We start from the raw sequence: 25,235 nt of genomic DNA on the forward strand, positions 1-25,235 counted from the left end.
TCACTCTGTCACCTAGGCTGGAGTGCAGTGGTGCGATCTCAGCTCACTGCAACCTCCGCCTCCTGGGTTCAAGCAGTTATCTGCCTCAGACTCCCAAATAGCTGGGATTACGGGTACCCGTCGCCACACCCGGCTAATTTTTTTGTATTTTTAGTAGAGATGGGGTTTCACCATCTTGGCCAGGCTGGTCTTGAACTCCTGACCCCGTGATCCACCCGCCTTAGCCTCCCAAAGTGCTGGGATTACAGGCGTGAGCCACCGGGCCTGGCAGATAATAAATCTTATGTATATTTTACCACAATAAAAAATTTCATCTTATTAGCTTTATTCAATTTCATTTGCTATCCCTCCTAGTTTTGTATCATCCACAAATATTATTCTCTGTTCTCAAAAGGGTAATAAAAAATATTGACTAAGATGGGGTCGTATGTCAAGTGCTTTGCTGAAGCAAAAGTACCCCGGAATTATGTTTACAGAATTGTACAGAAATTCTCCCTGGCCTCCCTGTGGCTGGGGTGACACGACATCACCATCACTATCTTGCTTTTCTTTGGTGTTATCCAAAATCTGGCCATGACGCTTCAAAAACTCAGGCTCACAGATCTCTAGAGAGGATTCACGATTCTACTTTCTTCCTATAGGGATGACCCTTACTCATTTGAGATTTTTTTCACTGTGAAATATTTATAGTAATAAAACAACTTTTATCAATAAAGAAAAAGTACAGCTCTAATCCTTGTTCTAATATCTGAATAGGACACAGTATGTATGCCACCTGGACAGTTCTCACAATAGGCTCCCCATCTGCTCTGGGGAACCATGTCTCCTGGGTGTCCCCTGGCCAACACCCAGTGCCCCTATGGCAATGACATGCCCAGCCCACACCCACTGTCCCAGCAAGCCAAGAGCACAGCTACAAGAGAGAGGACCACAGTGAAGCAGTGCGAGAGCAAGGGGACATCTGACCAGCCAGCCATCAGCTCCATCAGTTCTGGGATTAGTGAAAGAAGACGGTATGGCCAGGTGGCCTCTCACACACCCTTGCCTGACTGCCAACCACAGGGCCCCACGCTGGCAGGCTCACCACCTCCTCAAGCACCTTGTCTAGGGAGTGGGGTAGGGGAATTGGCTCTAAACAGAAAGTTCTTCTAAAAATAACTTCTGACAAGATGTAATATAAGTTTTTTTTTTTTAATATTGATCCTAAATCAGTCTCCCCATAACTTCTCTTTATTGGCCTTGATTGATAAAGTTCCCATGGCAGGGTCTGGGCCCTGACAGGGAAGGAACAGGATTCTGAGATTTGGGATAGGGATAGCTGGGTAAATGCCTTTGAGAACCTTAATCCTCAAATTCTTCTTAACACTGTGCCTAGAGAAGTGACCTATCCCCTTTTGTTGTATGACAGAAGCCCCCCACACACTCCTTGCTTGAATATAACACATAGGCCTCAAATGAAATGGGAATCTCATGAGATAATGCTTGCTCTCCCCAGAATCTGCCCTGTCCTCCTCTCATGGCTGAGACCCACTCCAGGACGTGCCTAACGAGTTCTGACAGAGCTGGGGAATGCACCTGGGAGAGGACCTCAAGGTGTTGGATCCAGGGGGACAGAATATTAAGCTGAATGAGAGATCTTCTCTACTAGGGCACGTAATATAACACAGCATTTAACACCCTGAGAAGGGGTCCAGAGGCCATTCTCAGATACTGCTGGCAGGCTCTTCAAAGTTCAGCCAAAGTGATGGCTCATATTAAAGCAGAGATCATGGGACTGCTGTGGCAAAGTAGATCCAGGTATCGAAAGGCTCGGGGAAGTAGACGTACTACAATCGACCTACAAAATGACAGGAAAGCCCACCAGTGGCCCATGTCCCTCAGGAGAACGTGATGGCATTCCATCAACCATGGCACTAATGAGTGTGCAGAAGGGCTACGGGCATCACTGGGAAGCTCTGTGCTGGCCAGCCTCCAAAGGGGAAGCTAACCATCAGGTGTGCGTGTACAGAACTGGGCTCCCCAGGAGCAAGGGGGTAATAAGACCTTCTCTAGCAGAAGCCAGGGAGCAGCACTGACTCGCATAGAGCAGGTGTAGGTGTCAGCCAGTAATAGGCAGCAAGATCAAAATAGCAGCCAGGGGAGCCTGGGATCCATGCAGGCATCTATGGAGACGGCTCACAGAATGCTGGAGTTTCTATGGGCAGGACAGATAGGAAGCCAACAAGGGTGCTGCTTAATATATATAAACAAGAAAATCAAAACGGAATAAGCAGAAGGCTAAGATGAGCTTCTGCAATGCAAAGTATCAATCCCTGACTCTGTTTCCAGATCTGGAGCAACTCTCAGACTCAAAAACACTGACTGAAGGAGAGACCAAGCCTGCGTGGGAGTCGACCTGCAACACCAAGGCAAGTACACACCACAGTGATTTCCCCAGCTCTTCCCAAAGGGACTTCATTCACCTGGGTAAAAGTACCATAGGAACTGAAAGTCTTCAGAGGTTTTTGAAATAGAGGGTCTGAGACAATGCAGATACTTAGGGACCCAAACTGTCAAAAAGGTCCTCTGCAGAGTAGGAACATATGGGAGTCAGATAATACATGAAGCCCAGCCAGGTCCACCTGAAAGTGCATCCACTGGGTAAAGACTCAACTGGTGGCCATCTGCCCACTTCCCTGAACATAAGAGATGTAATACAAGAGGAATGGACATACTTAGCACTTTGCAGAATCCTTCCATTGTTCCTTTGTCTAAAGAATAAGAGCTCTAAGTAGAAAAGGCCATTTGGAAGCCCCTGAAATTTATCCCGGCCCCTGACTCCTGGCCATAGTAAATCAAAAACAGTAACATTTCCCAGTGGGAAAAGCAGAGATTAATGCTGCTCTTGAAAACGTAAATGATACAGGGTAGGGGTCCCCATCTCATGCCCAGCCTGGCTCCTATAGAAATTATGGTGGACAAGGCCGGGCGCGGTGGCTCACGCTTGTAATCCCAGCACTTTGGGAGGCCGAGGCGGGTGGATCACGAGGTCAGGAGATCGAGACCACGGTGAAACCCCGTCTCTACTAAAAATACAAAAAAAAAAAAAAAATTAGCCGGGCGTGGTGGCGGGCGCCTGTAGTCCCAGCTACTCGGAGAGGCTGAGGCAGGAGAATGGCGTGAACCCGGGAGGCGGAGCTTGCAGTGAGCCGAGATTGCGCCACTGCACTCCAGCCTGGGCGACAGAGCAAGACTCCGTCTCAAAAAAAAAAAAAAAAAAAAAAAAGAAATTATGATGGACAAATTGTGGTAGATGACTGTAGACTGCCACAAACTGAGCTAACTGGAATCTTTATTCAAGTGGATAAACAATCTTGGGTACGTGGTTTGTAGCTATTGATGCAGTAAACACTTCTTCCTCAAACCTATCAGGAACTGCTGATGTTCATGTGGGATGGACAACGGTACATGTTCACATTCTTACTGCAGGACTGTGCTAAGAATGCCAGCTGCAGGAACAGGTGGCCCAAACCTAAACACTTCCCAGCGGACCTGTTCTGAAGCCTCTCCCTTAAATTACACCCACAGCCTCAGAAAGGGTTCCCAATACACAGCTGACAGAAAGAAAACCCCAAGCGTGGTTCACATACTTAGGCACAAGCAAATACACTACAGCCCTTCACCGTGGCAGACCTGCCGGCAGGATACCAATTCTGCAGCCCTGATAAGGCATCATCCCCTTAAAGAGACCAACCAGTTGTCCTGTCTGCTGGCCAGCTGAATACTTCAGAACTCCTTTGACCCTGCAATAAGAAACACTTGTTCTGGCAAAAATTAGCATGTGCTCCACATAACAGTTTGCCTCTCCTGCCTGCAGCAGCTGCCAACCTACTCTCCAAGGGCTTGTGGGGCATGTGGTTTCCGATGTGGGACAGCAAGTACCATCATCACCTTGGATCAAGGGACTCACTTAGTGCTAAAGGAGGTACAGCAGTAGGCACATGACCATGGAATTCAATGTCCTATAAAATACCCTTACGCCTGTAATCCCAGCACTTTGGGAGGCCGAGGCAGGTGGATCACGAGGTCAGGAGATCGAGACCATCCTGGCTAACACGGTGAAACCCCATCTCTACTAAAAATACAAAAAATTAGCCAGGCATGGCCGGGCGCAGTGGCTCACGCCTGTAATCCCAGCACTTTGGGGGGCCAAGGTGGGCGGATCACGAGGTCAGGAGATCGAGACCACCCTGGCTAACACAGTGAAACCCTGTCTCTACTAAAAATACAAAAATATTAGCCATGCGTGGTGGCGGGCGCCTGTGGTCCCAGCTACTCGGGAGGCTGAGGCAGGAGAATGGTGTGAACCCAGGAGGTGGAGCTTGCAGTGAGCCGAGATCATGACACCACTACAGCCTGGAAGACACAGCAAGACTCCGTCTCAAAATAAATAAATAAATTAGCCGGGCGTGGTGACAGGCGCCAGTAGTCCCGGCTACTCGGGAGGCTGAGGCGGAGAATGGCGTGAACCCGGGAGGTGGAGCTTGCAGTGAGCCGAGACCGCGCCACTGCACTCCAGCCTGGGCGACAGAACGAGACTACGTCCCAAAAAATAAATAAATAAATACCTAAGCATCCTGGAGCTGTCATCCTGATAGAGCTGTGGCCAGCTGGGAGATGACACCCTGAAAGGATGCCCCCTCTCCTTTAGGATGCAGTATACATCTAAACCAATAGTTGCTACATGGTGCTATGTCCCCAGTGGGTGGAATGAGGCCTTGGGACCCACTGAAGTAGTCAGGGCTGTAGTTCATCTGGAGAGGTTTCCAGAAATCATGACCAAATGCCTCTGGAGAAGCTGAGTCTGGATGGAGTGAACTTAACGTGAGAAATATGTGGATGAGGGAGTGCAGGGTGGAGTGTAGTACAGGCAGTGGTGTCCCACCCAGGATCCCCCTGCTGCTCTGAGTGTGGATGGGTAACACCCTGAGCTACTTCTGTCTTCACCGAGCTGTGGCATTCTAGGCTTTAGAGCATGGATCAGGTTGAAATTAACCCGAGTCTATATTTTCAGGCATCTTTCCCCTCTGCCCTACCCTACCCCCTTCACTCTTTCTCTTGAGGATGCCCTCAACAGTTCAGCGGAACATGATCCCCAGTTTCAGGCTCTGCTGCAAGAGAACCAATTGAAGACAATGATGAACAAAGACAAATGACAAACTAGGGGAAAACATTTAAAACTAATTTTACAGCAGAGGACTAACTTACCCGACACACTGAGAGCTACTGCAAAGATATAAGAAAAGAAGCAACAACCCAACAGAAAAAATGGGCAATGGATCTAGAAAGGTAGTCTGAAAGAGACCTGACTTTTGACCATTTGAAAGACACTCAACCTCACTTGTAAGTACAAACTATAATGAGAAAACATTTTAAGAATATCAGACTGGCGAAGACCAAAAAGTTTGAATAAGCACTGCGTTCCTCAGAGGGTAGAGAAACAAGTACAGTTGTCCCTCAGTATCTGCTAGGGCTTGGTTCCAGGAGCCTCTTGGGATACCAAAATCTGCAGATGTTCAAGTTCCTTATACAATATGGCAGTATTATTTGCACATAACCTACACTCCTCCTGTGTAACAGCCATGCATCACTCGACGACAGGGATACATTCTGAGAAATACGTCATTAGGCAATTTCATCATTGAGTGAACATCACAGAATGTAATTACACAAACCCAGATGGTACATATAGCCCACTACACACCTAGGCTATATGGTATTGCTCCCAGGCTACAACCTGTACAGCATGTTACTGTATGAATACTGCAGGCAGGCAACTGTAACACAATCGTAAGTATTTGTGACTCTAAATACACTCAAACACAGAAAACGTGATGCGTTGTGCTACAATGTTAAGACAGCTATGTCACTAGGCAATGGAAATTTTTTAGCTCCCTTATAATCTCATGGGACCATTGTCATACGTGTGGTCTGTCATTGACCAATATGTCGTTATATGGCCAAGACTGTACTTCGAATTATCTCTAGATTACTTATATCTAATACAATGTAAATGTTATATAAATAGTTGTTACACTGTATTTTTAAAATCTGTGTTATTTTTTATTGTTGTAGTGGTTTTATTGTTCTTTTTTTGAATATTTTCAACCCACAGTTGCTTGACTCGGGTGAAGAACTGCAGAGGTAGAGGGCCGCCTGCACACTCACAGAGTCCTCACGTATGCACTGACTTCAACCCTTTATGAAGAGCTATTGGAAATGTCTGTCAAATTAAAAAGTAACCTAGCCTTAGATCTAGAAACTCCACTTTTGTAATTTATCCTATAGGTACAGTAAAACATATATAACAGTTGAAAATAAATATGTATTAATAAATCACTGGTTAAATAGAATATGACACAGCTATCTAATGGAATACCATGCAACCATTAAAATGGACGAGGCAGTTTTATGTGTGCTAATGTGAACACTCTCTGCGATAAATCAAGATACACTGTTCAGTGTAAAAAGCAAGGTGCAAACAGTGTATACCGTGTCATCATTTGGGAAACAAATGCATGTGTATGCTCATATATGGACAGACTGTAAAGACACGAGAATCTGGTGTCAGCAATTCCTCCCACGGAGGGCGCACATGATTTCTTTTCACCAAGAATCTCTTTGTTATCATTTGAATTTTGAACGATGTACATAAATTATATATTCAATTAGATAAAAATAAATAATAGGCCGGGCATGGTGGCTCACACTTCTAATCTATTACTTTGAGAAGCCGAGGCAGGAGGATCGCTTGAGCATAGGAGTTCGAGACCAGCCTGGGCAACATGGCAAGACCCCATCACCACAAAAAAAATACAAAAATTAGCCAGGTGTGATGGTGCAACACGTGGTCCCAGCTACTCAGGAAGCTGAAGTGAGAGGATCACCTGAGCCCAGGGAAGTCGAGGCTGCAGTGAGTCATGACTGTGTCACTACATTCCAGCCTGGGAGACAGAGTGAGACCCTGTCTCAAAAAATAATAATAACAAATCTGAGAAGAGCTTCTTGGGTTTGATACCACAAATGTGATTAATTACCCGGTCCCATTATTAAAACCACACAGCAAGCCTGCTATGAGTCCATTCATAGTCACTAGGTGAGCCCACATGAGCCCTGCATTGCACCAAATCCTACTGGGGCAAATGTCAGCTTGTGATGGAAACTACAGAAAGAATGTTTTTTTTTTTTTTTAGACAGTCTTGCTCTGTCACCAGGCTGGAGTGCAGTGGCACAATCTCAGCTCACGGCAACCTTCGCCTCCTGGGTTCAAGCAATTCTCCTGCCTCAGCCTCCCGAGCACCTGGGACTACAGGTGCACACCACCAAATTCAGCTAATCTTTGTATTTTTAGTAGAGATGGGGTTTCACCACGTTGGCCAAGATAGTTCTCGATCTCTTGACCTCATGATCCGCCTGCCTCAGCCTCCCAGAGGAATGTTTCTACTTTATGAAGGTTTTGTGAAGATTAAATGAGAAAAATATATTTAAAATGTTAAACAGTGTTGCTGCACACAGTAAGCATTCCAAAACAGAAGCTACTATTAAATTCCTCTCAACTTGTTCATTAATGTTCATTCTAAAAACAAAATACTTCCCATAAACACCACACTGGAGTATGTGGGGTTAAATATCTCCTATTACTGGTGGATTTTATTATTGTGATTGTTTTTATTTCATGAAATGTATACAGTTTAAAAAGGCAAATAAAGTTCAAAAAATTGTAAAACAAAAAAACAACAATCTCCTTTACTAACCGGGACAACCCCATCCACAAACCACTTCCAAGAGGCAGCCACACTGGAGTCTTCTGATTCTTCTAGCATCTAGAGCCATTTTTCTAAATAATGGGCTTATATTGCTATTGCTTATCAATTTAAGATATTATTTATTGACTTCCAATTATATCACCATTCCCACTTTCCCTTTTTCTTACAACTTAGATAATTTTTCTTAATCATTAATTAGTTCTTACATCATTTTATTATCTACATTCTCTCACTGACATGCCAAGTAGTAGTCAAATTACAATTTCTTTATAATTAAACTTTTATTTTAAGGTAATTGTAAATTCACCTCTTATTGTAAGAAATGATACAGGGAGATCCATCGCTCCCTTTACCCTACTGCCCCCAGCAATGACTTCTTGCAGAACTATAGCACATCACACCAGGACACGGAAGTAAACACAGCCAGAGCACCCATCACTGTGAGGACCCCTCCTGTTGCCCTATATAGGCACACCTACTTCTCTCCACCCCTAGCAAACCCTAATCTGTTCTCCACCTCAGCAACTGTGTCATTTCAAAGATGTTACAGAAAGGAACATACAGTGTGAAACCTTTCGGGATGGCTTTTTTCACTCAGCATAATTCTCTGGAGGCGCATCCAGGTTGCTGTGTAGTTTGTTCCTTTGTTGTTGCTTTAAGACAGGGTCTCACTGTCATCCAGGCTGGAGCACAGTGGCGTGATCACGGCTCACTGCAGCCTCGACTTCCTGGGCTCAAGCAATCCTCCAGCCTCAACCTCCCCAGTAGGTGGGACTACAGGCAGGTGCCACCATGCCCGGCCCTTTGTATTACTGAATAGTAATCCATGGCATGGATGGACCTCATTTTGTTTAACCATTTAACCACCAAAGGACATGCAGTTGTTTCCAGTTTTGGGCTACTATGAGTACAACTGTTTTGAATATTAGTAGGCAGGTTTTCATGTGAACATAAATTTTCATTTCCCTGGGATAAATGCCTAGGAGTGCAATTGCCAAGTTGTTGGTAGTTGCATGAGGAGATTTAAAGAAACTGCCAGACTGCTTTCTAGAGTGGCGGTACCATTTTACATCCCTACCAGCAATGAATGAGGGGTCCAGTTCCTCCACATCTTCTCCAGCATCTTGTGTTCTACTTTTTTTAAATTTAAGACATTCTGTTAGGTGTGTATGGGCAGCTCATTATGGTTTTAATGTGCATTTCCCTGATGGCTAATGATGCTGAGCATATTTTCATGTGCTTACTGCCATCTGTATATCCTCTTCATTGAAGTATCTCCTCCTGTCTTTTGCTTATGTCTTAATTGGATTGTTTGTTTTACTGTTGAGTTTTGAGAGTTCTTTATATACTGTAGATACCAACCCTCTGTGAGATATGTGGTTTAAAAATATCTCTTCTCAGTCTGTAGCATATCTTTTCATTGTCTTTTATAGAGCAAAAGTTTTAAATTTTGATGAAGTCCAGTTTATCAGATTTTTCTTTTATGAATTATGCTTTAGGTATCAAGTCTCAGAACTCTTTGCATAGCCCTGCATCCTAAAGATTTTCTATGTTTTATCCTAGAAGTTGTATTTTATATTTAAGCCTATGATCCATTTTGAGTTAATTTTTGTGTTTGAGTTGTGAAATTTAGGGCAAGGTTCAATTTTTACTTACAAATGTCCAACTGCTCCAGTACCATTTGTTAAAAGGCTATCCTATCCTTTCTCCACTGAATTGCTTGTGAATCTTCGTCAAGAATCAGCTGGGCATATATGTGTGGATCTGTTTCTAGGTTCATGATTTTGTTCCCCTGATCTCTGTGTCAGTCCCTCTGCAGGTACCACACAGTCTTGACTGTGATAGCGGTATGATCTATCTTGAAATTAGGCAGACTGACTCCTCTCATTTTCTTCTTTTTCAAAATTATTTTTAGCTATTCTACTTATTTTGCCTCTCCATTTAAATTTCAAGAATAGCTTGAAATTTAAGATCATGCCACTGCACTTTAAGAATAGTCTTGTTTGTATCTACAAAAAATTCTTGCAGAAATTTTGATAGGAATTGTAAAATTCACTTTTAATAGTTACCAGCTATTCAAATTATTTCATATTGGATGACTTGTAGTAGTAGTTTGTGCTTTTCAAGGAGTTGGTCCATTTATATCAACTTAGGGACAACTAACATACTAACTAGGTTGAGTCTTCCAGTCTATGAATACAGTATGTCTCTCCATTTATTCAGATCTTTGATTTCTTTCATCAGTGTTCTATAGTTTTCAGCATATAAATCTTATTCATATTTTGTAAGATTTATACCCATGTTTCACTTTGTAAGTGATTGTAAATGGTATTGATTTAATTTTGATATCCACATATTCATTGTTCGAAAACATGTTTGTCTGAGTTTGTTTTTTTGTATTTTTTTTTTTTTTTTTGAGGCAGAGTCTCACTCTGTCACCCAGGCTGGAGTGCAGTGGTGTGATCTCGGCTCACTGCAAGCTCTGCCTCCCGGGTTCATGCCATTCTCCTGGCTCAGCCTCCCGAGTAGCTGGGACTACAGGCGCCCGCCACCACGCTCAGCTGATTTTTTGTATTTTTAGTAGAGACGGGGTTTCACCATGTTAGCCAGGATGGTCTTGATCTCCTGACCTCGTGATCCACCTGCCTCGGCCTCCCAAAGTGCTGGAATTACAGGCAGGAGCCACCGTGCCCGGCCCCGTTTGTCTGAGTTTTTAATCAAGAATGGGTGTTGAATTTTGTCAAATAAACTTTCTGCCACTGATTGATGTAATTATGTGATTTTTCTTCTTTAGCTTGTTAATATGATGGATTACATTTTCTTTTTTTTAAGCAGTGATTTTTCTTTTATTTCTGCAAACATATGGTATTATTAAGCAATTCATCTAACTTCTCATTTACGGAAATCAATACAAAAGTTCCAAGGTGATTCAAGTTCCCATGCACAATAAGAGGGCCTGAATGGAAACCAGGTGCTGATTTTTCAACTGAAACTGCACAAACTACTCTAAAGAAATTGCTCTATCAGCTGTCACTTCTAGCTGCACCTAGCAGCTATAGCAATAGTAGAGCAAGTGTTCAACATATATTTGTTGAATAAGTTAATGTCAGATAGAAAGAAAAGGCTAGACGTATGGAAAGGTATCTGATAAGATACAAATACTGATACAGCAAGAACACAGGCCACAAATAATTTCACCAATTTCTATTATACTTTTAGAACAGCACTATCCAAACTAGTTTTGTAAAACCAAGAGGCTTTTCTAGTTATCTTGGGGATCGGTTAGAGTTTAGTTATGAAATCTTCAAAACAAAATTTTAATAACTTTTGAATTAAAAATCAAATTATATAGGGTATACTTAAGAGGTCTAAGGAAGGAAGGAAGGAAAATAAGAATCACTATAACAATCACAAAGTATTATGGTTCTAGGAAAATTTGGAAATAATTACATTTTCCATAGTAATTTGCCATACGAGGCCACTAATGTCTCTTCCCTACCTCTAGAAAATGATAATTCTCTCCATAAACTAGTAGAAAATGTTTGGTGGTTCTGTGATGTAGTCTAATTCTACTGAACATAAAAAGGCAGCTCAGTCAAATTGAGCTAAATCTTGAGGACCATAAGTGTAGTTTATGCTGTAGGGAAGTCAAGAGTCAAGATAGGGAACTTACAGCAATTGGGGTTTCCCTCCTTTGAATCTCATCCTGGAGATGCCTCAGAAGCAAGTGGGCTATAGATGGAACTCAGAATGTAATATAAAAACTACAGCTGGGCCGGGCATGATGGCTTACGCCTGTAATCCCAGCACCTTGGGAGGCCAAGGCAGGAGGATCACAAGGTCAGGAGATCAAGACCATCCTGACCAACACGGTGAAACCCCGTCTCTACTACAAATACAAAAAAAATTAGCCACGCATGGTGGCGGGCCCCTGCAGTCCCAGCCACTTGGGAGGCTGAAGTAGGAGAACGGCGTGAACCCAGGAGGCGGAGCTTGCAGTGAGCGGAGCCTGCACCACTGCACTCTAGCCTGGGCAACAGAGCGAGACTCTGTCCCAAAACGAAACAAAACAAAAAAACTATAGCTGATATTCTGGAGGGAATGGAAAAAATAAAGAGAGATCTGTGGAACACAGACTTAAAGCATTGGAAAGGCAAGATCACAAACTAAACAACTAATTCTGGAGGGAGAAGAACTGATGAGCCAGAGAAAACAAGAATTTACAATAATCCTAATAAATATTCTCAAGGGCATGTAGGAAGGCACTGGAAACAAATAGGGACAAGGAGTTATAAAAAAGGACCAATCAGATATAGTAGAAACAAACAATTTAATTCAGGGTTGAATGAATACAGTTGAGGAATGAATTCATAAGATGGAGAGTGGTTTGAAACATTCCCAGAAGGCATCGGGAAGAGTAAAGAATATGAAAAATGCAAGAAAAATGAAAGGGCATGAAAAAAAGTAAATATCAGTATGTGATTAATGGGAGCCCTAGAAGGAAAGAAAAAAATAAAGTTAAATATTTGAAGAACTGTTAATTAAAATTTCTCCACAATTTTTTTTTTTTTTTTTTTTGGGATGGAGTCTCGCCCCGTCGCCCAGGCTGGAGTGCAGTGGCCCAATCCCAGCTCACTGCAACCTCCGCCTCCTTGGGTTCAAGTGATTCTCCTGCCAATGAATTACATTTTCAAGTATCAAACCAGCCTTGCATCCTTAGAATAAACTCCACCCATTCACGGTGTGTAATTCTTTTTTGTTGTTTATTCTCACAGAAACAGTAGGTATAATTCTTTTTCTATATTGCTGAATGTTACCTAATAGTTTCCTGAGGAATTTTATGTTTGTATTGGTGTCTGTTATTTCTTTTAATTTTGCACTGTTTTTTGTCTGGTTTGGTATCAGGGCAATACTGCCCTTACAAAATGAGTCAGAAAATATTCCCAGCCAAGTGCAGTGGTTCATGCCTATAATCCCAGGACTTTGGGAGGCTAAGGTGGGAGGACTGCTTGAGTCTAGGAGTTCAAGACAGCCTGGTCAACACAGTGACACCTCATCTCTACAAAATAAAAAATTAGCTGGGCATGGTGGCAGGCACCTGTAGTCTCAGCTACTCAGGAGGCTAAGGTGGGAGGGCTGCTTGAGCTTGGAAGGTCGAGGCTGCAGTGAACCAAGATCATGCCACTGCACTCTAACCTGGGCAACAGAGACAGACCCTATCTCAAGGAAAAAAAAAAAGGAAGAAGAAGAAGAGAAGAGAAGAGAAAGCAGAGAAGAGAAGAGAGGAGAGGAGAGGAGAGAAGAGGGGAGGAGAGGGGAGGAGAGGGGAGGAGAGGGGAGGAGAGGGGAGGGGAGGGGAGGGGAGGGGAGGGGAGGGGAGGGGAGGGGAGGGGAGGGGAGAGAAGAGGAGAACAGAAGAGTTCCCTCCCTTTCTGTTTTTCTGGAAAAGTATGTAGAATTGACATTAATTCTTTAAACGTTTGATAGAATTCTCCAGTGAAACCATTTGGGTCTGAAGACTTTTTTTAATTGGAGTTTTCAAATTAGATACTGAATTTCTTTAATAATTATAGGAGTATTCAAATGATCTATTTCATATTGGATGACTGTGGGAGGAGTTTGTGCTTTTCAAGGAATTGGTCTATTTTTTGGCCCACTGTTTGTGTGTGGAGTTGCCTGTGTTCTCTCATTATCCTTTTGATTCTCAGGGTCTCTCAGAACTTGAAGAACGTTGTGCCACTGGTCCTCATTATGTGTAACAAGAAATCTGCTTTCTGTTTCCCCCTGTGAGTAAAGTGTTTCTTTCTTGCCACTTTCAAGATTTTTTGTTGCTGTTGTCTTTACTTTTCAGAAATTCTACTATGATAGGCTTTAGTAGTGGATTTATCTTGTTTGGCGTTTGCTCAGCTTTCTGAATCTTTTAAATTTGTCCTTTGCCAAATGTTTCAACCCATAAGATCTTTGAAAAGTTTTTCAGCCCTTCCCTCTTTCTCCTCTCTTTTCAGGACTTCAACAATACAAATGCTAGAAAATTTAACCTAGGCCCTCAGAAGGGAAGGGAACGGCACCTTTTTTTTTTTTTTTGAGATTGCGTCTCACTCTGTTACCCAGGCTGGAGTGCAGTGGTGAGATCTCAGCTCACTGCGACCTCCACCTTCCGGAGTCAAGCAATACTCCTGCCTCAGCCTCCTGAGATTACAGGTGTGTGCCACCACAACTGACTAATTTTTGTATTTTTAGTAGAGACGGGGTTTCACCATGTTGGTCAGGCTGGTCTTGAACTCCTGACCTCGTGATCCGTCCACCTCAGCCTCCCAAAGTACTGGGATTACGGGCATGGGCCACGGCACTCAGCAACACCACCTTTTTACCACCAAGTAGGGGTCAAAGGTCAGATTCCCTACTTGGCCTTCTGCGTGGAAGGCTCCTTCCTCATTACTGCTGGGTATGATAAGAGTTCTGGTTCCCCATGTGGCTTCCACTGATTCTTCCCTGGTTGGAAGGAATAGGAGGGCCTCATTACTGCCCCACCCAATGTGGTCTCCACTAACACTCCAGAACCACACAAGATTCCTTAGGGGTTTGTTACTGCCCAACAGGGATAAAAGTCCATGGTCCCTATTCAACTTTCTCTGGAGGAATAAGTGGTCCTTACTTAGCCTTTGCTAGCAGGCACACAGGTAGGACCACAGTTCTTTCTGTCATGTTTGGTTCACACTGAGCAGTTGTCTAAATATTTTGCTTTGTGCTAGGCTGCCCCTTTCCTGGTCCCTTGGTCAGAAGGAGCTGGCTTTTGCAGGGGGTTCTGTCTGTACCTGTTGGTGTTTCTGGGCTGCCAGCTTCTTCAGCTCATAGTCTGGGCTACATGAGGCAAAAAGACAACCTAAAGAAATCACTACTGGGTTGTTTTCTGGGTTCTGGGTGGTCTGCCTTCTCTCTACCTTTCAGAGTGTTCTTATGTTATTGCATATAGTGTCCAAGGATTTTAGATTTTAGGTGCACTTAACTAGAAGAATAGGGAAAAGAATGTCTACTTCATCTTCCCAGAAACAGGAGTTTCCAACCTTTAAGTTTTCATTTTTAATGATTTATTATCAATTCCTCCACAACTCCATTTGCTTTGTTTTCTATGTACTACTTTATTTCTTCAGCAACTTCTCAATACATTATTTTACCCAAACATACAGTCTATACTTACTTATCCCAGAGCTTCTGTGGCCTGTTTCTTAATATCCTGGGACTTCGCTTTCCTGTCATCCTGGGAATTATCTTTGTTGCTTTCCCTGGCAGACCCCTTGGGCTATGAATCCGTGTTTTCCTCTTCTTGGTTTGCCCTTGTGTTTTGTTTTGTTTTTGAAGACCGCGTCTCACGCTGTCGCCCAGGCTGGAGTGCAGGGGTGCGATCTCGGCTCACTGCAACCTCCGCCTCCTGAGTTCAAGCGATTCCTGTGCCTCAGCTTCCCAAGTAGCTGGAATTACAGGCGTGTGCCACCACACCCGGCTAATTTTTCTGGCATTTTTAATAGAGACAGGGTTTCGCCATGTTGGCCAGGCTGGTCTCAACCTCCTGGCCTCATCTGATCTGCTCCACTTGGCCTCCCAAAGTGCTGGGATTACAGGCATGAGCCAGCATGCCCGGCCTCCCCTTATGTTTTGATGCAGCACATCCTCCAGTAACTTCTTTTTTTTTTTTTTTTTTTTTTTTCCCGAGATGGAGTCTCGCTCTTTCACCCAGGCTGAAGTGCAGTGGCGCGATCTCGGCTCACTGCAGGCTCCGCCCCCTGGGGTTCACACCATTCTCCTGCCTCAGCCTCCCGCGTAGCTGGGACTACAGGCGCCCGCCACCTCGCCCAGCTAATTTCTTGTATTTTTTTAGTAGAGACGGGGTTTCACCGTGTTAGCCAGGATGGTCTCGATCTCCTGACCTCATGATCCGCCCGCCTCGGCCTCCCAAAGTGCTGGGATTACAGGCGTGAGCCACCGCGCCCGGCCCCTCCAGTAACTTCTAAGAACAGGCTTCTGTGAGTTGAGGTTTTAGAGACCTGTCTAGTCATGACAGGATCCTTTCAATGGGGGCAGTCATGTCCATCAGTCAATTCTTCAAAATGTTCTTCCTTTACTGTCTTAATAACTTCTTCTCACTCTTCCCTTCCTTTTTTCTTGGGAGTCAGATGTTGAACTTCCTGAATTGATCATCTAATTTCATTTCTCTTTCTCATCTTTTGTTTATTAACCTTCTTTGTCTTTTGAATATTCTTTCTGGGACTTTTGTTTTTTTGAGATGGAGTCTCACTCTATTGCCCAGGCTGGAGTGGTGCGATCTCGGATCACTGCAAGCTCCGCCTCCTGGGTTCATGCCATTCTCCTACGTCAGTCTCCCAAGTAGCTGGGACTACAGGTGCCCGCCACCGCGCCCGGCTAATTTTTTGTATTTTTAGTAGAGACAGGGTTTCACTGTGTTAGCCAGGATGGTCTCAATCTCCTGACCTCGTGATCAGCCTCCCAAAGTGCTGGGATTACAGGCACAAGCCACAGTGCCTGGCCTTTTTTTTAACTTTTATCTTTCAACACCTCTATTGAATTTTTTAAAGATATATAAATAACACAGTTGTTTTGTTTGCTTTTTTTTTTTTGACACACAGTCTTGCTCTTTCACCTAAGCTGGAGCACAGTGGTGTGATCTTGGCTCACTGCAACCTCCACCTCCCGGGTTCAAGCAATTCTCCTGCCTCAGCCTCCCAAGTAGCTGGGATTACAGGCGCCTGCCACCACACCAGGCTAATCTTTATATTTTTAGTAGAGACGGGGTTTCTCCATGTTGGCCAGACTGCTCTCGAACTTCTGACCTCAAGTGATCCGCACGCCTCAGCCTCCTAAAGTGCTGGGATTACAGGCGTGAGCCACTGCACCTGGCCTAATTAACACAGTTTTAATTCCAGAAGCTCTTCCTCTCACCTTTATTTAAAAGTAGAATCCTGCTGTCACTGTCAACAATATTTCCTCTTATCTTTCTGAAAATATTATACACTTTTAAATTTCTTCCCCTATTTTCTGCATTGTTGCTATTTATTCATGTTTATTTTGTGTATTTGTCTTGAGCTCTGCCTTTAAGTTGAAAGTTGTCCTCAAATGTGTACTTATACTCAGCTGCCTATGTTTGAAATGAGGCTCCAAAAAAGCTGACAGACGTCGGATGCCTGGCGGGAGTCCTGACTGTTGGAGTTTATTCAGGCTGGTTGGGTGGGTAACCCCAAGGGCCAGTATGGGCTGCTTAACTTCCTCAATGAGCACCCTTCCAAGAATTCCTTTGTGGGAAAGGCCTGGTTGCAGGCATTCTAGAAGCTTGAAAGAAAGAGGAATTGGGAATTCTCTCCATTCCACATACAGGCTTTGACTTGACTTCCTTATCTTCTATCTTGGTCTCTCCCCACCTGCCCCTGTACCAGGTTTCTGCATGTCCAAAGCCCCATCTTCCAGTGGGTGGGGATGAGTTAATCATCTGGCTGGGCCAGGTGAGAGTGGAAATCCCTCCCATGGACACTCGAACTGGCCCATGCCCCTCCTGAGCCCCCTGGACTCCGTGTCCTCTGCAGGAACTCGGGTCTGGCTGGGTTAGCTCTAACTCATCTCACCCTCAGCGGTTTCCTTCTTCCATGTTTATGGACCACCTCATCCACTGTTGTCTCCTTTCCTATTCTCTCTGACCTCATGGCTTTATACCTTTTTATTCATATACTTTCATTTTAGGGGAGGGATTAAAAATCAACTTATGCACATCACATGCTTTATGCACAGTATTTTGGCCTCAGGCCTTTGAGACCCAATGATGAGCCTCAAACACATGGTCTGAATTCTAGGCGGTGACTGTTAGAGCAAGGTCATGGCCTTGACCAGGTAACTCTTTTCAACTGCAAACTACAGGAGACGTGACTTTTCTCCCAGCTCTTTAACACTCTTCTGGTGGAGCAGCACATACTACCCACACAGCCAAGTCTTCGAGAGAAAGAAGGTGGCATTGCTACTACAGAAAAAAACAAACTGGGGTCAGCAGACAGAATCTGGGTTTTCAGTTATCCAATTATTAAATTTATCAGCATAGACAAGACAATGGGTGGGATAATCAACTACTAATGTGTCTGTGTGGCTGCGTCTTATAAACTCAAGAGTGTCTGGTGGATACAAGCATGACCGTCACTGTCGTTTGGCAGGCACGTCCTGTGGCCCATGACAACTTACCTTTACCTCCTTCTCAATATAGTCGCTCAGCAGTCTGTCTGGCTCGACGCGCTCAGGCAATGACAACACCACAGTGTGCAGAGGGCGCCTCTCTGTCACCTTCTCATGGGCTTTCTTATCTCTACTCTTTTCACCTTTTAGGAATACTCGTTTAAATGGCGAGACAATTCCAGGCTGCAGGCAGAAATGGCAATGATTGGAGTTCATTATTCACAAATGCTTTGTGTTGTACCTATGGTTAACAAACAGAAGTAGCCAAAACTACTACCATGGCCCCCATGCAACAGGGATCACTGACTGCCAGACTGGTGAGAAAGGTACCAACAGCACACAAGCCTGAGGGACCACAGCCAGCACACAGGCCAGCAGGGTGGGGCTGGGCTGCCATGCAGCCTCTGGCATGGAGGGACCTTGCTCTTCATCTGTTCCTACAACACATAGAAGGCAGGTAACCTTATCTGGAAAGACAATGATAGAAGGGGGAGATTCCCCACAGAAGATAAAACATAACATCATTCCAACTCTTTCCAGCTCAGCTGGGACACTTCATTTCTGAGAACTCCGGGAAGGCAAGTGGAAGGTGTGGCCAGTGCTGGCATCAACAAGTTAAGCATCTCAACAGCCAAGGTTGAGCACATTCTACAGAAGCATATTTCTTAATGGCTTAATGGGACATACGTTTTTTATGCAATTCCTTCCCCAATAGGGAACACTCTAGGTGGGGACACTGAGCATGTTGAGCTCCAATGAAAATCAACAAGGGAGAAACCAGGCCGGGCACGGTGGCTCACGCCTGTAATCCCAGCACTTTGGGAGGCTGAGGCGGGTACATCACTTAAAGTCAGGAGTTCGAGACCAGCCTGGCCAACATGGTGAAACCCCGTCTCTACTAAAAATACAAAAATTAGCCAGGTGTGGTGGCACATGTCTGTAATCCCAGCTACTCGGGAGGCTGAGGCAGGAGAATTGCTTGAACCCAGGAGGCAGAGGTTGCAGTGAGCCGAGATGCCACTGCACTCCAGCCTGGGCAACAGAGCAAGATACTGTCTCAAAAAAAAAAAAAAAAAAAAAGTAGGGGGAGAAGCCCTGATCAGCAGCTGGCCAGCCCCTAACTCTGATGACCTCACACCCTATCCAGCATTTCATGACGGTTCTGAAGGCTAATCCTGCAATCAAAGTCAACTTAAAGAGTGAGAATCAGTGAGAGAGCAAGAGAGGATTACAGCAAGCCTCACCTGAGGAATTCAGGAAAAGACCTGACACTTCATTCACAGTAACTCCGTAAGAAAGCTTTTCATCACCACCTTTGACAATGGCGCCGGGGGTGGGGGGTTGGGGGGAAGCAATCCCAAATTGTGCTGAGAGATCATGCTACGATTCCTATCTACAGTCACCCAAAGGAACATAAACCCGAGAAAACGAGACACTGATGTGCAGCCACAGCAAGGAAACATCACACAGGCCTGCAAAAACCAGAGCCGTGACTAAGAGTGAGAACTTTTTCCCCACCGTCTTCTCCATAACTCTCAACAGAGGAAAAGCAGGAGGAGATGACAACACTCCTTTTGCAGGTGCCTGCCAGGATAGGGTGACCCAGTGCACAGATGGCAGCCGAAACCCCCACAGTAGGCCAAGCTCAGACCCCCCTTATCACCAAACACAGAAACTAACAAAACATATATACAATAAATCACCAAACTTTCATTAAAAGCTCTCATTTCTGTCTCTCTCCAGCATATGGGAAATTCACCCATATGCAAAATCCAATATAAAATGGTGTAGCAGAACCTGTGGTCCTATAACCTATAACCTCCTCAAACCCACCAGTTTCACAGACGGACAATCGCAGCCAAGGACTACACTAGTCAGTAACCACTCCTGACAAAAGCAGAAATCGGTCGTCCAGGGGCTCCCAGCAGGCCCTGCAGCTGCCTCCCTAATGAGGCTGGGGTTGGACCCTGCCCTGTATGAGCCCCTCCCCCCCACCACCATCATGCTCAGCTCTCCAGCATTAGCGGGAAAAGTAAATAAGCAAACAAAGGCCACCCCAAATAAAACAAATCCTCAAAAAGCAAAACCCAACATTTTTCCTGACCCTGCTGCCTCCTGACAGCCAAGGCTGAGCTTTCTGTTCCTCAGCTTCCTCCTTACCCTTCTTTATTTTATGTTTTATTCCATGCACCCAGGAATAAATAGATATGGAATCAGGAAGCTCTTTCAATAAAAACGAAAACAAAAAACACAACAAAAAGTCTTGCTTTCAGAGAAGTGCACTAATGCTGCCACCATGCCTCTGTCACTTTGTCCCCTGTGTTTCCTGCATCTCATGCACCCTTTGCCAGCTCTCTTTCTTCTACCAGTAAATACAGATGTTCCTCAGGTCCTAGGCATGACCTCTGCTCCAGCATGCATTGGGCTGCACATGTTCCTCAGGTCCTAGGCATGACCTCTGCTCCAGCATGCATTGGGCTGCACAACTTACTAAGCAAACTGGTTGGATGAGCTCTCACCATCTGCACAACAGGCTAACAATCCTTAGAGAAGTGCCACAGGCAATCAATACAATAATCTACATAAAGTTCTGAGCACATGTTTGATACGTTGTGAACAAGCAAAATATATACCAGTTAATTTTATGACTGTATTTACCTTGACAATAAGTTAAAATTTCTCTCTTCTTCCATTGCTGTCTATATATATATATATATATATATATATATATATATATATATATAAATAAAATCAGACTGTTTCCTACTCATCACTACCACAGACTAGATAATAAAGTTGGAGCAGCATCCCAGCCTAAGCTCTTCATTCGTGCCCCCAACAGGTGACACACCTGTGACCCAGGCTTAAAGCTCTATAATCTGCTAAAATGCTTCCTCTCTCACTTGGGCTGACTGGACCCACCCCTGCATCCGCCTTCTTCACCTGGAATAGCTCTTCCTTGAGCTATTCCAGGTCCCTGCCCGACCTGTAATAGTCTTCCCTTGACCCAGAGTGGTTCCCCATTGACCTGGAATAGTCCCTCATTTATCTGAACTGGTCCTCTCATAGACCCAGAGTAGTCCCCCGTTGACCAGGAGTAGTCTCTCCCCTTTGACCTGGAATAGGCCCCCTCCCAGGTCCCATTCTCTGCTGTTCAGCACATCCGGTGGTAGGGGACAGTATGGAGTAAGGATGACTAAAGGTCCTCAGAGTTGGTAATAGTTGGAGCCAAATGATGTATACAGTAGCTTTGTTTACTTTTCTGTTTTTTTTAATATTTGAATTTTTTAAATATTTTTTGAAAAGGATGAATATATTTTCTGCTTCCTGCTGATTACACTTAAACTGAGGCAAAATATAAAAGCATAAAAAATTAAGATCGCCAATATCCTTACAAGATGATCTGCTCTAAGACGAACCACAGAGGGGACAGAAAGTGCTCCCAGGCTGGGTGCAGTGGCTCACGCCTGTATTCCCAACACTTTTGGGAGGCCGAGGTGGGTGGATTGTTGAGCTCAGGGGTTCAAGACCAGCCTGGGCAACCTGGTGGGACCCCATCTCTACAAAAACTACAAAAATTAGCCAGGTGTGGTGGTTCACGCACGTAGTACCAGCTACTTGGGAGGCTGAGGCAGCAGATTGCTTGGGCCCGGTAGGTCAAGGCTGCAGTGAGCTGTGATCATGCCATTGCACTCCAGCCTGGGCAACAGAGTGAGACTTTGTCTCAAGAAAAATAAAAACTTTTAAAAAAGTGCTTCCAGGGCCGGGCGCGGTGGCTCACGCTTGTAATCCCAGCACTTTGGGAGGCCGAGGCGGGCGGATCACGAGGTCAGGAGATCGAGACCACGGTGAAACCCCATCTCTACTAAAAATAAAAAAAAAATTAGCTGGGCATGGTGGTGGGCACCTGTAGCCCCAGCTACTCTGGAGGCTGAGGCAGGAGAATGGCGTGAACCCGGGAGGTGGAGCTTGCAGTGAGCCGAGATTGCACCACTGCACTCCAGCCTGGGTGACAGAGCAAGACTCCGTCTCAAAAAAAAAAAAAAAAAAAAAAAGTGCTTCCAGAAGTTGGGTGCGGTGGCTCACACCTATAATCCCAGCACTTTGGGAGTGTGAGGCAGGCAGATCACTTGAGGTCAGGAGTCAGAGACCAGCCTGGCTAAGATGGTAAAACCCGGTCTCTACTAAAAATAACAAAAATTAGCTGGGTGTGGTGGCGGGCGCCTGTAATCCCAGCTACTTGGAAGGCTGAGGCAGGAGAATCGCTTGAACCGGGGAAGCGGAGGTTGCAGTGAGCTGAGATTGTGCCATTGCACTCCAGCCCGGGCAACAAGAGTGAAACCCCATATCAAAAAAAAAAAAAAAAAAAAAGGCCAGGCATGGTGGCACATGCTTATAATCCCAGCACTTTGGGAGGCCGAGACTGGCGAATCACTTGAGGTCAAGAGTTTGAGACCAGCCTGGCCAAGATGGTGAAACCCCATCTCTACTTAAAATACCAAAAATTAGCTAGGCATAGTGGCAGATGCCTGTAATCCCAGCTATTCAGAAGGCTGAGAAAGGAGAATCGCTTGAATCCAGGAGGCAGAGGTTGAAGTGGGCTGAGATCACACCATTGCACTCCAGCCTGGGCAACAAGAGAGAAACTCCATCTCAAAAAAAAAAAAAAAAAGTGCTTCCAGAAGAGCTTGCTGGGACTGGCCTGGGCTCAGAAGGCACGTGGCCTTGTGCTGCCCAGGCCCTGGCTCTACAACAGCAGTGAAGACAGGATGTCCCTGAGGCACTTTCGGGCTTCATTCTCCTTAATCCCTGACAAGCTTTGAGCCCCAGGACAAGTTTGGACATGACAGGTAGTTTGCAGTGCGGGGTTCTCATGTGAGAATGGTGGGAAATGGTCACCTATGATTTGTCAGCCAAGAAATCACGGTAAACTGTAAGTTAAAAACGGCCCTCAAAATTTAGTGATGCAATTTTAGCCATGCAAAAAATCATGTTTCTCTAGCCTCACTAAAAACACACCAGGCTTTGCTTGCCTGTGATTTCCTCTCTTCTGGCACTCCCAGGTGACCAGATGGCACATGAATTACTTTCCAATTGTGTATGCTTGACCACTCACTTATTCTCCCAGGCCCTATGATGTACAAGACCCTGGCCTGGAGGTTATGGAAATACAGAGGCATGTGGCCCATGAGCCCAGCTTTTCGGAAGCTTGCATCTCCACAGACATGGATAATCTCACATCAGCCACAGGAAAATGGCTGTCCCTAAACCATTTCTGCCTGCTAGCCCCCAAAGCTCATTCCTCCTAAATGATAACTAGCCGTGTCATGGACAGTGACTGAACTCTGAATCCGACAGTGTGGGCAGGCAGCCTGGCTCCATTAGTTGGCTCTTCTCAAAGCTGCCTGTTAGCCAAACTAGTTACTATTCTACCTATGGGAGCAACAGGAAACCAACTCTGAGACAGGAGATTTGCCAAGATAAACCTCTAACCAAGAAGCCCACACCAAATCAACAGGTCCCACAAACCACATGCAACCTACACTGTTATTTCAATGTTGATGTACAGGTCATAAAATTATAGTCTCCACACAGAATTATAGTCTGCACTGGGAAGGATTCTGGGGCCCCCCCGTCCTACAATCCCACCCCTAAAGAGAGACCCTCTGCAGTTAGGCAGTGAAACAGTAGGAACTCCTGCAGGACAAGGAAACCAGGACGGCCCTCTGTAGATGCCTCTTATTGCCCAAGTATCAGTTCTTCCCCAGATCGAGCCCAGCTCTGTCCTCCTCTGGCCTTTGCTCTTTTTTTTTTTTTTTCGAGATGGAGTTTTGCTCTTGTCACCAAGGCTGGATGGAGTGCAATGGCGTGATCTTGGCTCACTGCAACTTCTGCCTCCCCGGTTCAAGCAATTCTCCTGCCTCAGCCTCTGGAGTAGCTGGGATTACAGGTACCCACCACCATGCCTGGCTAATTTTAGTATTTTTGGTAGAGATGGGGTTTCACCATGTTGGCCAGGCTGGTCTCAAACTCCCAACCTCAGGTGATCCACCAGCCTCAGCTTCCCAAAGTGCTGGAATTACAGGCATGAGCCATTACACTTGGCTGCCCTTGGCTCTTACCCAGCAGCTAGCATGGAGCTTGCACAAACTGGACAGCAATAAATGCTGGTACTGACTCTCGATGGAATGCCTGGACCAGGCTAGGCATCTGGGGAGGCCCTTTGGTTAGAGGTGACACAGCCCCTGCCCTCAATGATGTCACAGTCAAGCAGAAGTAGTAAGACCAGAGTAAAGTAACTGAAATTAAATCCACAGTAAAAACAGCCAATCAATGCTGAAGACACACAGGATGCTCCAAAGGTACACTTAGGGCTCAGCCACCCTGTTCTTCAAGTTGCTGTTCTAAGCAGCAAGAGACAAGGAGAGGAATGAACAGGAGATACAACCTTCTGACTGCTCACAGACTAGCAGAGGAAGGCGACCCTGGAACACCAAAGATAGGGCATGCCAAGGTGCTTCAGAGGAACCTGCCCCTTCTACCTGGGCCTCCAAATCATGAACAGTTTAACAAGCAGACTCTGGGGACTACTTGGAGGCAGGCGTCTCTCTGGCCCTAGTCCTTAGTCTTCAATAGCAGCTACCACAAGTTTCTTTTTTTAATGTCTCAAATAATTTTAATTGATGGGTAAGCCTTCCTAGAAAGTGGAATATTAACACTATTAAGTAAAGAAACGGCATCCCTGCACATCTGCTGCAGCCTCCCTCTGCCACTCCTACCCATTCAGCATGGAACGCAGGGTAGCTGCTGTTCTTGCTGAGGATGATGGGGCTTTTCAGAGGTAGTGTTTGCTCAGCTCTTAGCTGCAGGGGGTGGTAGGAAGGACAGCTGGTGCTGGGGGAGAGCTCTCCACTATTCCAGATACAAAACTGAACAAGAAACCACCTCAGATTTTTGGAAAAGAAGTTGCTTTTGAACACAAAATTTAAGCTGATGGCTGGGTGCAGCGGCTCACACCTGTAATCCCAACACTTTGAGAGGCCAAGATGGGAGGATCACTAGAGTCAGGACTTCAAGACCAGCCTGGGCAACAGGGTGAGACCTCATCTTTAAAAAAAAACACAAAAATTAGAATATAAAAATTAGCGGGACATGGGGGCACAAATCTGTAGTCACAGCTACTTGGGAGGCTGAAGTGGGAGG

The 25,235-nt window shown here is 45.1% G+C and overlaps 1 protein-coding gene across 9 annotated transcripts in view; it reads right to left on the reverse strand.

Moving 5' to 3' along the window:
• Positions 1-25,235, reverse strand: part of CCM2 (CCM2 scaffold protein) — a 79,691-nt gene that overhangs the window by 21,157 nt on the left and 33,299 nt on the right. For 8 of the 9 annotated variants that reach the window (XM_063608961.1, XM_055293228.2, XM_063608959.1 and 5 more), the window contains exon 2: positions 18,042-18,215. The exons of the other annotated variant lie outside the window; for it this stretch is intronic. In XM_063608961.1, the coding sequence (XP_063465031.1) occupies positions 18,042-18,215 (174 nt within the window). The remainder of the gene's footprint in view (positions 1-18,041; positions 18,216-25,235) is intronic. 9 annotated transcript variants of the gene reach the window in all.

Source organism: Symphalangus syndactylus, chromosome 9 (assembly GCF_028878055.3).
Source record: "Symphalangus syndactylus isolate Jambi chromosome 9, NHGRI_mSymSyn1-v2.1_pri, whole genome shotgun sequence".
Taxonomy (NCBI): Eukaryota; Metazoa; Chordata; class Mammalia; order Primates; family Hylobatidae; genus Symphalangus; species Symphalangus syndactylus.